At 43.1% G+C, this 12,623-nt stretch overlaps 1 protein-coding gene across 1 annotated transcript in view; it reads left to right on the top strand.

Moving 5' to 3' along the window:
* LOC106609980 (alpha-1A adrenergic receptor) overlaps positions 1 to 3,332 on the top strand; it is a 30,539-nt gene extending 27,207 nt beyond the window's left edge. Inside the window, exon 2 of the mRNA XM_014209065.3 lies at positions 2,583 to 3,332. Within this exon, the coding sequence (XP_014064540.1) occupies positions 2,583 to 3,193 (611 nt within the window). The 3' untranslated portion in view covers positions 3,194 to 3,332. The remainder of the gene's footprint in view (positions 1 to 2,582) is intronic.
* Positions 3,333 to 12,623: the final 9,291 nt, after the last annotated feature.

Here is a 12,623-nt window from a genome sequence, read left to right as displayed (position 1 = left end):
GTTAGGGTTAGAATTATGGTTAGGGGTTAGGTTTAGGGTTAGGAGTTAAGGTTAGGGGTTTGGGGTTAAGGTTAGTTTCAAAGGATTCGTTTTTTTAATGTTAAACTTAATATTCATCATCTCCAGCACCACCCCAACATCAACATATGTTAAAATGGGGTGTTTCTATGTTTGTAGTAAAAAAGTTAATAGGAAGACAAGTCTTTCCAGCAACATTGGTGTGCCTTACGTGATTTTAACCACTTATGAGTAGGCATTACCTACTAATTAATTGCCTACTAATTGGTTGAGGATGTCATTGCAAAGTTTTTTTTGGTACAAAACATAGAAAAGCGCCATTTTCACATAGGTTGATGTTGGGGTGGTGCTGGAGATGATGAAGTTAAAAATGTAGAAATGTCCAATTAAGGCTAGGTTAAGGGCTAGAGATTTAGGGTTAGGGATTAAGGAAAATTGGATTTTGAATAGGAATCAGTTTTTTGGTCCCCACAAGGATAGTGTGCGTGTGTGCCACGTCAGCTCCCATCTAAACTAAACAGACTTCATGTCTGTAGCCATGAAGTGCTTTGAAAGGCTGGTCATGCGTCACATCAACACCACTCGGAAACCATAGACCCACTCCAATTCACATACCGGCCCAACAGATCCACAGATGACGCAATATCAATTGCACTCCACACTGCCCTTTCCAGACGAATGTTAACCTGTTTAAAGGTCTTACTCACATCGGCTACGGAGAGCGAGATCACACAGTTGTCCGGAACAGCTGGTGCTCTTAGGTATGGTTCACTGTTGCTTGTCTCGATGCGAGCATAGAAGGAATTTAGCTCGTCTGGTAGGCTTGCGTCACTGAGCAACTCGCGGCTGGGTTTCCCTTTGTGATCCTTGATAGTTTGCAAGCCCTGCCACATCTGACAAGCATTAGAGCCGGCATAGTAGGATTCGATCTTAGTTCTATATTGACGTTATGACTTTTTGATGGCTTGCCGGAGGTTGTAGTGGGATTTCTTATAAGCATACAGATTAGTGTCCCATTCCTTTAAAGTGGCAGCTCTAGCCTTCAGCTCAGTGTGAATGTTCCCTGTAATCCATGGCTTCTGCTTGGGATATGTACATACGGTCACTATGGGGGACGACGTCGTCGATGCACTTATTAATGAAGCCAGTAACTTATGTGGTAAACTCCTCAATGTTATCAGATGAATCCAGGAACATATTCCAGTCTGTGCTAGCGAAACAGTCTTCTACCTTAGTATCCGCTTCATTGTACCACTTCCATACTGAGCGTGTCACTAGTACTTCCTGTTTGTAAGCAGGAATCAGGAGGATAGAGTTATGGTCAGATCTGCCAAATGCAGGACGAGGGGGAGCTTTGTATAGATTTCTGTTTGTGGAATAAAGGTAATCTAGAGTTTTTCCCCTCTAGTTGCACAGGTGATATGCTGGAAAACATTTGGTAAGACAGTTTTTCAGATTTCCTGCATTAAAATCACTGGCCCTATATAGCTGTTTATGGCACTATACTGTACATCTCGTTGAGTGCAGTCTTAGTGCCAGTATCGGTTTGTGGTGGTAAATACACAGCTATGAAAAATATAGATGAAAACTCTCTAGCTAAATAGTATGGTCTGCAGCTTATCAAGAGGTATTCTAACTCAAGTGAGCAAAACCTAGAGACTTCCAGAGATCGCGCACCAGCTGTTGTTTACAAAGAAACACACACCTCCCGCCTTAACCTTACCCGAAGAAGCTGCCGTTCGCTCTTGACGATGCATAGAAAAAACAGCTAGATGTATCTCATTTGAAGCCAATTCTTGTCTTACACACAAAATGTCAAAGTTTAAAAATGAAGAGAGATGAAAACAAAATCCTTATCAATTATTTTGAAGAACAACATTAAAGCTGAAACACAAAACAATATCTAGATACTGGTAAATAATGCAATGACTCCAAAAGCAAGCTTGCGCACAATAAAAATGTTTTTAAAAAAGTGTGTGCGAGGCAGCCGTGGAACATCTTGCTGCTAACTTTATTCAGTGGCACAGAAAAATATATTTGAGAGGAAGAGAGACTCCAAAGGTTTGCGAGGGATAATTCTAAACAAAAAACTGTTTAGCAGTGGTCTTGGCTTCCTTCTAGTTTCTCTCTGTTCTAAGTTAATACAAGTTCATTCCAAACTCCTCACGAGTACATTGCCAGAAAGAAAAGAAAAAGGAAAAGCAAACATTTTGTGAAAAAACAATATAGTATGGCCTCAACAGCCCTTAATATGGTACATATGATTAAAATAGCTATGGCCTCAACAGCCCTTAATATGGTACATATGATTAAAATAGCTAGAAATGCATTTGTCTTCATGTCCTTTGTAATCAAGATCAAGTAAAGTCTGATCACCGATGAGACAGCCTACTCACAAGCTGTGAGTTTAGGATTCAGTGTTGTGAGGAATCCTCTATTTTGTGATTTTACTACCACAGTCCTCTCTTTCAGAACACTTGAATGGATTTTAAATGTCTTTAAAACATAAGTTATCTTAAAGATTATCACAGATCCTAACACCTCTCTCCTCTGTTTCCTCCCAGGCTCCTTCTTCCCGGCACTGAAGCCATCTGACATGGTCTTTAAGGTCATCTTCTGGCTGGGCTACTTCAACAGCTGCATTAACCCTGTCATCTACCCGTGCTCTAGCAAAGAGTTCCAGCGCGCCTTCACCCGTCTCCTCCGCTGCCAGTGCCACCGCCGCCGCCGAGTCCTGCGGCGCTTCTACGACCAGCGCTGGCGCACGGCCATCAAGGGCCATCACCAGCAGGGCATAGGTGACAGGGAAATGGGTACTATGGGTATTGGCAATGCCAGTTTGACAGACTACCGGCCGGGGTACGCCATCAACCATGAGTCGTGCGGTAGCTCGCACTACTACAAGGGTACTCAAGGACGTTCACTGAGTTTTAAAGGGTGGAGCCTGTTCCCGCCACTACAGAAGTCATCGTTCCAGCTCAAGGAGAAGATGAACAATCTGTCCAATAAGATTAAGGGAGGTCCGGGCGGGAAGGGAGGCGTCACGGCCCCCTCCCTTGCGAGGACAGAGATTGACACGGTTTCCATGGGGATTTACAACGATGTCACAGAGCAGAGCTGCTATCAGATCTATGACCTCACAGAGTGCTACGGCCTGAAGGAGACAGACATCTAGATTCTAGAGGGACATACTAAGGGAGGGGAAAATTTGGATGGCTACTGTCATTCAATTGCTTAACATTCTTCAATGACATTTGCAGTGACGCTGCAAGTGAAAGCGCTTGATTAGTTGCCATTGGAGTATCAACATGGGGAATGAGCAATATAATTCCTTCCTTAAATCACCTAGATGGGGTTTGCCGGTGCAAAGCAGAAAGAGGTAAAAGTCAAAGGAAAGTGCTCTTTTTCACTTGCACCATGGAATGGAATGCGGAAATTCCACAAAATGTAAGATCGGAACTTGGGGTTATCATGGGACTATTTGACCAGCAAATAAACAAGACTGAAGGAACATTTGTCTGTAGAGAGTTGTTTGGACATCGATCAAAGGCTTGAGTTCACTTTGTCTGGAAATGGCCCAATTTGATCCAAGCACGAATTGCTCCAAAATATGATATCAAACCTTAATGATTGTATCGTGTTTGTTTCATTTTGTTGGATGGAGATTGAAGTGAAGTGGAATGGAACGTTATTTATTTGAGCTGCGTTAAAAAGACAAACGCAGAACAATAAGTGGGTATGGAAAAGGCACTTTCTGGACAGGTGGCAAGATGTCAAACTGACTTCTCATTGATCGGCTGGGATCATCAGCAGCCCGTCGCTATGTCCTTTGAGCATTCTCACTCTCAAGTCCAAACAGCTCAACCCCTACAACCAGCAGCAACATGGAGACCCAATGTCATAACTCACAACCCCCATTTTACCATAACTTACAGACAAACACTCCTTTTCTAGGGTATCAGATCATCCAGCTCAATTTAACACAATCCAGCTGGGCATAGACGTGTGTTCTCTTAGAGCAAACACATATCACAAAGTGAAAGCCACTGACTTGAATGACGAAAGCATTGCACAGGACAATTTCGGGGTGATATGAGTAAACGTAGGGTAATGTATGGGTAACAATAATTGCATCTGATTATTTTGCTAAGTGAATGAGTGAAGTGAACTGTGATGAACTGACATTAGCAGACCTCTGTGAAATTGCATTATACATTCAGACTGGAAACAATGTATGGAGCAGTTGAATAAGTATCATGGTGTATTTACCTTAACTGCAATCAGAGCCAGAGAGAAGAGAGGTCATTTATCTTTTGAAAGGACAAGGCTTGACAGAATCAAATCCTTGAACACATTGATTACAGTATTTGTCTGTTCTTTGCATTGCCAAAAATACGCTTTTGTTTCGTTTGTATTTGCTGATGGTTCAATGATGTCTGTCAATGTTAAGCAAAATAAAATTGGGAAAAAAAAGATTTTTTAAAATGTTATTTTTATGTCAGTCCTGGAGGGCCTTGGTCGGTGCAGACTTTGTTCCAGCCTAGCACTAAAACGCTAGGCTGAAACGATTCAACTGAGCAACTGGTGAAACCTTAACTGGCTGTATCAGGTACATATTACGGTGGCTAGGTTTGGACAAAATACCCACACAAACTACACACCATATATGCATTGTAACTACATATTGTACTGTACCTGTCATTCCCAGCAGGTGTCACTATTGGCAGCTGCTATTTACCATTTACTGTAATGCCCTACAAGCTGCATTCCCTCACAATCACGATTCACTTAAAATGTCCATGATCACATCAAAGATGTCTTCTCTGACACCATTTGAGTAATAGTAGCACTACCAGAGTAGTATAACTACTGTAACACAGATGAGGGCTTAAAAAAATGGTTCCTTTTCTCTGTGTGTTACACACTGTGTTTACAGAACATTAAGAACACCTTCCTAATATTGAGTTGGTGGTCTAGGTGTTAATTGAAAGGAAAAAACTAAAACCTGCAGACACTAGGGCCTGCATGAATGAGTTTCACAGACTTGATCTACACCGATTGAAGTGGATTTAATAAGTGACATCAATAAGGGATCATATCTTCCATCTGTACTAACCTGGTCAGTCTATGTCACAGAAAGAGCAGGTGTTCCTGATGTTTTGTCAACTCGGTGAATATCCCCCCATAACTTTTGAGACAAAGGAAAGCACTAGACATAAATCATAGTCCTCTGTGTCCCAAACGGCACCCTATTCCTTATAGAGTGCACTACTTTTGACCAGAGCCCTATGGGGCTTAATGGGGGATGGAGTGCCATTTGGGACGTCGCCTTAAGTACTGTATGAGTCAGCCGCTGCGTGAGGGGCCCAGCCAAAATCTCTGCCAAGCTGACAATAACAAAATGGCCATACAAGCAATTACTCCAGACAGAGAATTCAGCTAAGAGGACTGAGAGAGGGAGAAAGAGAGACAGAGAGAGAAGAGAGTGAGAGAGAGTTTCAAGTTGTTTTGTCATGTGCACAAGAACAGTGAAATGCCTTCCTTGCTTTCCCAACAATGACGTAATCAATATCAGTAGTAATACAGTTGAAGTCAGAAATTTACATACACTTAAGTTGGAGTCATTAAAACTCGTTTTTCAACCACAAAACTATAGTTTTGGCAAGTCAGTTAGGACATCGTGGGAAAATCAAAAAGAAAATCAACCAAGACCTCAGAAAAAAAATTGTAGACCTCCACAAGTCTGGTTCATCCTTGGGAGCAAGTTTAAACACCATGGGACCACGCAGCCGTCATACCGCTCAGGAAGGAGACACGTTCTGTCTCCTGAAGAGGAACGTACTTTGGTGCGAAAAGTGCAAATCAATCCCAGAACAACAGCAAAGGACCTTGTGAAGATGCTGGAGGAAACAGGTACAAAAGTATCTATATCCACAGTAAAACGAGTCCTATATCAACATAACCTGAAAGGCCGCTCAGCAAGGAAGAAGCCACTGCTCCAAATCCACCATAAAAAAGCCAGACTACGGTTTGCAACTGCACATTGGGACGAAGATCGTACGTTTTGGAGAAATGTCCTCCGGTCTGATGAAACAAATATAGAACTGTTTGGCCATAATGACCATCGTTATGTTTGGAGAAAAAAAGGGGGAGGCTTGCAAGCCGAAGAACACCATCCCAACAATGAAGCACAGGGCTGGCAGCATCATGTTGTGGGGGTGCATTGCTGCAGGAGGGACTGGTGCATTTCACAAAATACATGGCATCATGAGGGAGGAAAATTATGTGGATATATTGAAGCAACATCTCAAGACATCAGTCAGGAAGTTAAAGCTTGGTCGCAAATGGGTCTTCCAAATTGAAAATGACCCCAAGCATACTTCCAAAGTTGTGGCAAAATGGCTTAAGGACAACAAAGTCAAGGTATTGGAGTGGCCATCACAAAGCTCTGACCTCATTCCTATAGAAAATCTGTGGGCAGAACTGAAAAAGCATGTGTGAGCAAGGAGGCCTACAAACCTGACTCAGTTATACTAGGATTTTACTAGGATTAAATGTCAGGAATTGTGAAAAACTGAGTTTAAATGTACTTGGCTAAGGTGTACAGTATGTAAACTTCTGACTTCAACTGTACAAATAGTAAAGAAGAACAAAGAAGAACACAAGAAAGTAAGTGAGCTATATAAAGGGTCAGTTCCAGGGTCAGTGCCAATACCATATTTACAATGTGCAGGAATACTGGAATGGTAGGGGCAGATAAGTATAGGGGTAAGGTGTGACTAGTCATCAGGATACTGTACATGATAAACAGAGCAGCATACAGTATATGATGATTGGATGTGTGTGTGTGTGTGTGTGTGTGTGTGTAGAGTCAGTATGAATGTGTTACAGTGCCTTCGGAAACTATTCACATCCCTTGACTTTTTACACATTTTGTTACGTTACAGCCTTATTCCAAAATAGATTAATTACAAAAAAAATCCTCAGAAATCTCCACACAGTATCCCATAATGCAAAAGTGAAAAAAAGGTTTTTGAAACGTTTGCAAATGTAAAAACAAAAGTATTTACATAAGTAGTCAGACCCATTGCTATGAGAGTCGAAACTGAGCTCAGGTGCATCCTGTTTCCATTGATCATCCTTCAGAACTTTCTACAACTTCATTGGAGTCCACCTGGTATAAATTCAATTGATTGGATATGGTTTGGAAAGGCACACACCTGTCTATTTAAAGTCCCACAGTTGACAGTGCAGGTCAGAGGAAAAACCAAGCCATGAAGGACTTTTCCGTAAATCTACGAGACAGGATTGTGTTCAGGCACAGATCTGGAGAATGGTACCAAAACATTGCTGCCACTACCATGTTTCACCGTAGGGATGGTGCCATGTTTCACCGTAGGGATGGTGGCATGTGTAAGAAATGCGTAATTTCCTAAATCGGAATCGGGCCCTTAGAGACTTACCCAAGAAGACTCATAGCTGCCAAAGGTGTTTCTAACTTATATAGACTCAGGGGGTTGAATACGTATCAAATCAAGCTATATTATTGTTTGTTTATTATTTCTTTTTTGGGAGTGATTTTTCTTCGACTTTTGTATTTTGTGTAGACCAATGACCAAAAAATCCGGATTACATTCATTTTAATCCCACTTTGTAGTGCAACAAAATGTGAAAAAAATTCAAGAGGGGTGAATACTTATGACACACACTGTAGTAGAATACACAACATGGAGGTCCAACGAATTCTTGGTTATCTCGCCCAAAACACTGCATATGTGATAAAATGGTAACTTTGCCCCAAGTTGAACCCATCAGAGTCTCTAAGCCCTATCTAAGCCATTCAGGTTCTTCTATATGGAATTGTTTTAAGAATGTCATACCAAGGATTATTTTGCTATTTGATTTTGACCCTTTGAAGTATAAAAAAAAATATCAACAAATTATTTGATGAAAAAGTATTTTTGACCTTACTACTATTAGCCCATACAAACACATTGAATAACATATTCTCTACATGGAACAACAGATATTCCAAAAATATATCAAAAGGAAGTCTGGGGAAGGGTACCAAAACATTTCCACAAGAACACAGTGGCAACCATTATTCTTATATAAAAGAAGTTTAGAACCACCAAGTATCTTCCTAGAGCTGGCCGCCCGGCCAAACTGAGCAATCGGGGGAGAAGGGCCTTGGTCAGGGAGGTGACAAAGAATATGATGGTCACTCTGACAGAGCTCCAGAGTTCCTCTGTGGAGATGGGAGAACCTTCCAGAAGGACAACCATCTCTGCAGCACTCCACCAATCAGGCCAGACGGAAGCCACTCCTCAGTAAAATGCACGTCACGTCTGTAAGCGTCACGTCTAGAGGAAACCTGTCACCATCCCTACGGTGAAGCATTATGGTGGCAGCATCATGCTGTGGGGGATGTTTTTCAGCGGCAGGGACTGGGAGACTAGTCAGTACCGAGGGAAAGATGAACGGAGGAAAGTACAGAGAAATCCTTGATGAAACCTGCTCCAGAGCACTCAGGACCGCAGACTTGGGTGAAGGTTCACCTTCCAACAGGACAATGACCCTAAGCACACAGGCAAGACAACGCAGGAGTGGCTTCGGGACAAGTCTCTGAATGTCCTTGAGTGGCCCAGCCAAAGCCTGGACTTGAACCCGATCGAACATCTCTGGAGAAACCTGAAAATAGCTGTGCAGCAACGCTCCCCATCCAACCTGACAGAGCTTGAGAGGATCTGCAGAGAAGAATGGGAGAAACTCCCTAAATACAGGTGTGCCAAGATTTTAGCGTCATCCCAAGAAGACTCAAGACTGTAATCACTGCCAAAGGTGCTTCAACAAAGTGCTGAGTAAAGGGTCTGAATACTTATGTAAATGTCGTATTTCTGTATTTATTTTTTATAAATGAGCTAACATTTCTAAAAACCAGTATTTGCATTGTCATTATGGGGTATTGTGTGTAGATTGATGAGGGGGAAAAAGCAACTTGATCCATTTTAGAAAAAGGCTGTAACATTACAGAAATGTGGAAAGTCAAGGGGTCTGAGTACGTTCCAAAAGCACTGTACATGTCCATGGTGCAATCAAATTTAGAAAACCCCCTCATTATAATGCCTAAGGATTTAGTAATGCCTACGGATTTAGTAAGACTTTACACATGACTTTACTGACAAACTGAACTGGTGCAACACAACTGCGGTGTAGGATGGTAACCTACAGTGTTATAACATAAACTATTACCCAGCCTATGAGGTTCATCCCCCATCAGAGCTTGTTTTGATGTTTCTCGCAGACTAAAACAGCCAAAACAAGTGATGCTCTATGAGCTGTGAGAACATATCTGCCGTACTCATCAAACAGCCTATATAACCTTTTGCAGGGTGAGAAGTTGATTTTTCCTTTTCCTCTTCCAAATCACCAATCCCATGCTGGGTGGACTGTTGTTATGACGATAATCATCCAAGCAAGGGCAGATTGGGAAGTCCAGGAGGACACGTGTTTTAACGCCTCTCAAAGGCTTCCCGTTGTGATGAAACAGGGTAGGGTTCTTTTACGCCAAGTAATAGGAACAAACGTTCGAATAACGGAACTGTTTGATAATTTTCTAGTGAGAAGGTATACCGTATGGAGTTACACATCAGATTCTGTATAGGTAAACATGGGAAATGTGTATTCCTCTTCTTCTCCTTTTCTCATCTCCCTCACACAAACCAGATCTCAAGAGTCTTTGCCTCAGATGAAGGATTCTGAAACACGTGTGTGTGCATGTGTGTGTGTGTGTGTGTGTTCCTGTTTGCGTGCATGTGTTCTTCCTGTTGCACCTCCAGATGACTAATCCACCTGAGGTGTGTGTGAGCGGTGAATCTCTCTGGGCGTAAACACAAAGCACTCAGCATGACAAAGCTATGCTTCAAGTCACACTCTGTTACCGTATCTGTCTCTCCACTCCCTTGGTCCTGCCATAAATAAACTCAGCAAAAAAAGAAACGTCCACTCACTGTCAACTGTGTTTATTTTCAGCAAACTTAACATGTGTAAATATTTGTATGAACATAACAAGATTCAACAACTGAGACATAAACTGAACAAGTTCCACAGACATGTGACTAACAGAAATGAAATAATGTGTCCCTGAACAAACGGGGGTCAAAATCAAAAGTAACAGTCAGTATCTGGTGTGGCCACCAACTGCATTAAGTACTGCAGTGCATCTCCTCCTCATGGACTGCACCAGATTTGACAGTTCTTGCTGTGAGATGTCACCCCACTCTTCCACCAAGACACCTGCAAGTTCCCATTTCTGGGGGGAATGGCCCTAAGGCACGTTCACGCAGATGAGCAGGGATCCTGGGCATCTTTCTTTTGGTGTTTTGCAGAGTCAGTAGGAAGGCCTCTTTAGTGTCCTAAGTTTTCATAACTGTGACCTTAATTGCCTACCGTCTGTAAGCTGTTTGTGTCTTAACGACCGTTCCACAGGTGCATGTTCATTAACTGTTTATGGTTCATTGAACAAGCATGGGAAACAGTGTTTAAACCCTTTACAATGTAGATCTGTGAAGTTATTTAGATTTTTACGAATGATCTTTTCTTGCTGAGTTTATATGTCTCGTAAAATTCAAATAATTGTTCACAAAATGATATAATTCGGTAACCTGTTTGAAGGATATTTTTTGTCTTGACTGTTTTCAATGTTGGTCAGGTTCTGATTTAGTTGTGGTTCATTTGGTCTCTAAAAGAAAGTGGAGACTCACTTTGTTAGAATAGAGAGTGGAGAGAACATTTCAGAGATGTGTTACCTTTTTTCACAAAGTACATAGAAGTACACAGGTGGAATTTCCTTTCTCATCTAGTGCCATTCCCTCTTTTCCTTCTTCACATTGTTATTCACTGACACCCTCTCCTTCTCTTACTTAATCTCTCCTTTTCCCCTCTCCTCTCTCTCTCTCTTTCTCTCATCTCTTCCGCTCTCTCCTTGGCACGAACCTAAAGCCCATTCTCTCCTTTATTATTCTTACTTGGCATGGCCGGACATGCTGGTGCCAGTGCTTGACCCTGTCTGTCCAGTCACAGGCAGTAATCATTTCATAAGCACCATTTAATCAAAACATAACCATATTTCAAATTCTATTTTCGCCCCGGCTATTTCCTCTAACAAATATGTCCTGAGAGGCAATCTAAACCCAAGTGTTTATACCGTGTGTGTGTTTATGTGTGTGTGCATGTTTGCGTGCATGTGTGTGTGTGTGTGCATACTGCTTTATTACAGCAATCAGTTTGAAACTAGTTTGTAATGGGTCCACACTTGGCAGGGGACACATTGCACATTCATGGCAAAGTCATACAGAGACCATCCTCTTATTATAAACAAGTTGAGCCCAATTACTTCTGTGTGCTCCTCTACATTTACATTTAACATTTAAGTCATTTAGCAGACGCTCTTATCCAGAGCGACTTACAAATTGGTGCATTCACCTTATAATATCCAGTGGAACAACCACTTTACAATAGTGCATCTACATCTTTTAGGGGGGGGGGGGGGGTTAGAAGGATTACTTTATCCTATCCCAGGTATTCCTTGAAGAGGTGGGGTTTCAGGTGTCTCCGGAAGGTGGTGATTGACTCCACTGTCCTGGCGTCGTGAGGGAGCTTGTTCCACCATTGGGGTGCCAGAGCAGCGAACAGTTTTGACTGGGCTGAGCGGGAACTGTGCTTCCTCAGAGGTAGGGAGGCGAGCAGGCCAGAGGTGGATGAACGGAGTGCCCTTGTTTGGGTGTAGGGCCTGATCAGAGCCTGAAGGTACGGAGGTGCCGTTCCCCTCACAGCTCCGTAGGCAAGCACCATGGTCTTGTAGCGGATGCGAGCTTCGACTGGAAGCCAGTGGAGAGAGCGGAGGAGCGGGGTGACGTGAGAGAACTTGGGAAGGTTGAACACCAGACGGGCTGCGGCGTTCTGGATGAGTTGTAGGGGTTTAATGGCACAGGCAGGGAGCCCAGCCAACAGCGAGTTGCAATAATCCAGACGGGAGATGACAAGTGCCTGGATTAGGACCTGCGCCGCTTCCTGTGTGAGGCAGGGTCGTACTCTGCGAATGTTGTAGAGCATGAACCTACAGGATCGGGTCACCGCCTTGATGTTGGTGGAGAACGACAGGGTGTTGTCCAGGGTCACGCCAAGGCTCTTAGCACTCTGGGAGGAGGACACAAGGGAGTTGTCAACCGTGATGGCGAGATCATGGAACGGGCAGTCCTTCCCCGGGAGGAAGAGCAGCTCCATCTTGCCGAGGTTCAGCTTGAGGTGGTGATCCGTCATCCACACTGATATGTCTGCCAGACATGCAGAGATGCGATTCGCCACCTGGTTGTCAGAAGGGGGAAAGGAGAAGATTAATTGTGTGTCATCTGCATAGCAATGATATGAGAGACCATGTGAGGATATGACAGAGCCAAGTGACTTGGTGTATAGCGAGAATAGGAGTGGGCCAAGAACAGAGCCCTGGGGGACACCAGTGGTGAGAGCACGTGGTGCGGAGACAGATTCTCGCCACGCCACCTGGTAGGAGCGACCTGTCAGGTAGGACGCAATCCAAGCGTGGG

The sequence above is a fragment of the Salmo salar genome, chromosome 08 (assembly GCF_965601325.2).
Source record: "Salmo salar chromosome 08, fSalSal1, whole genome shotgun sequence".
In the NCBI taxonomy this organism is placed as follows: domain Eukaryota; kingdom Metazoa; phylum Chordata; class Actinopteri; order Salmoniformes; family Salmonidae; genus Salmo; species Salmo salar.
The sequence above is the reverse complement of the archived record's forward strand: the minus strand, read 5'-3'. Positions and strand labels throughout refer to the sequence as shown.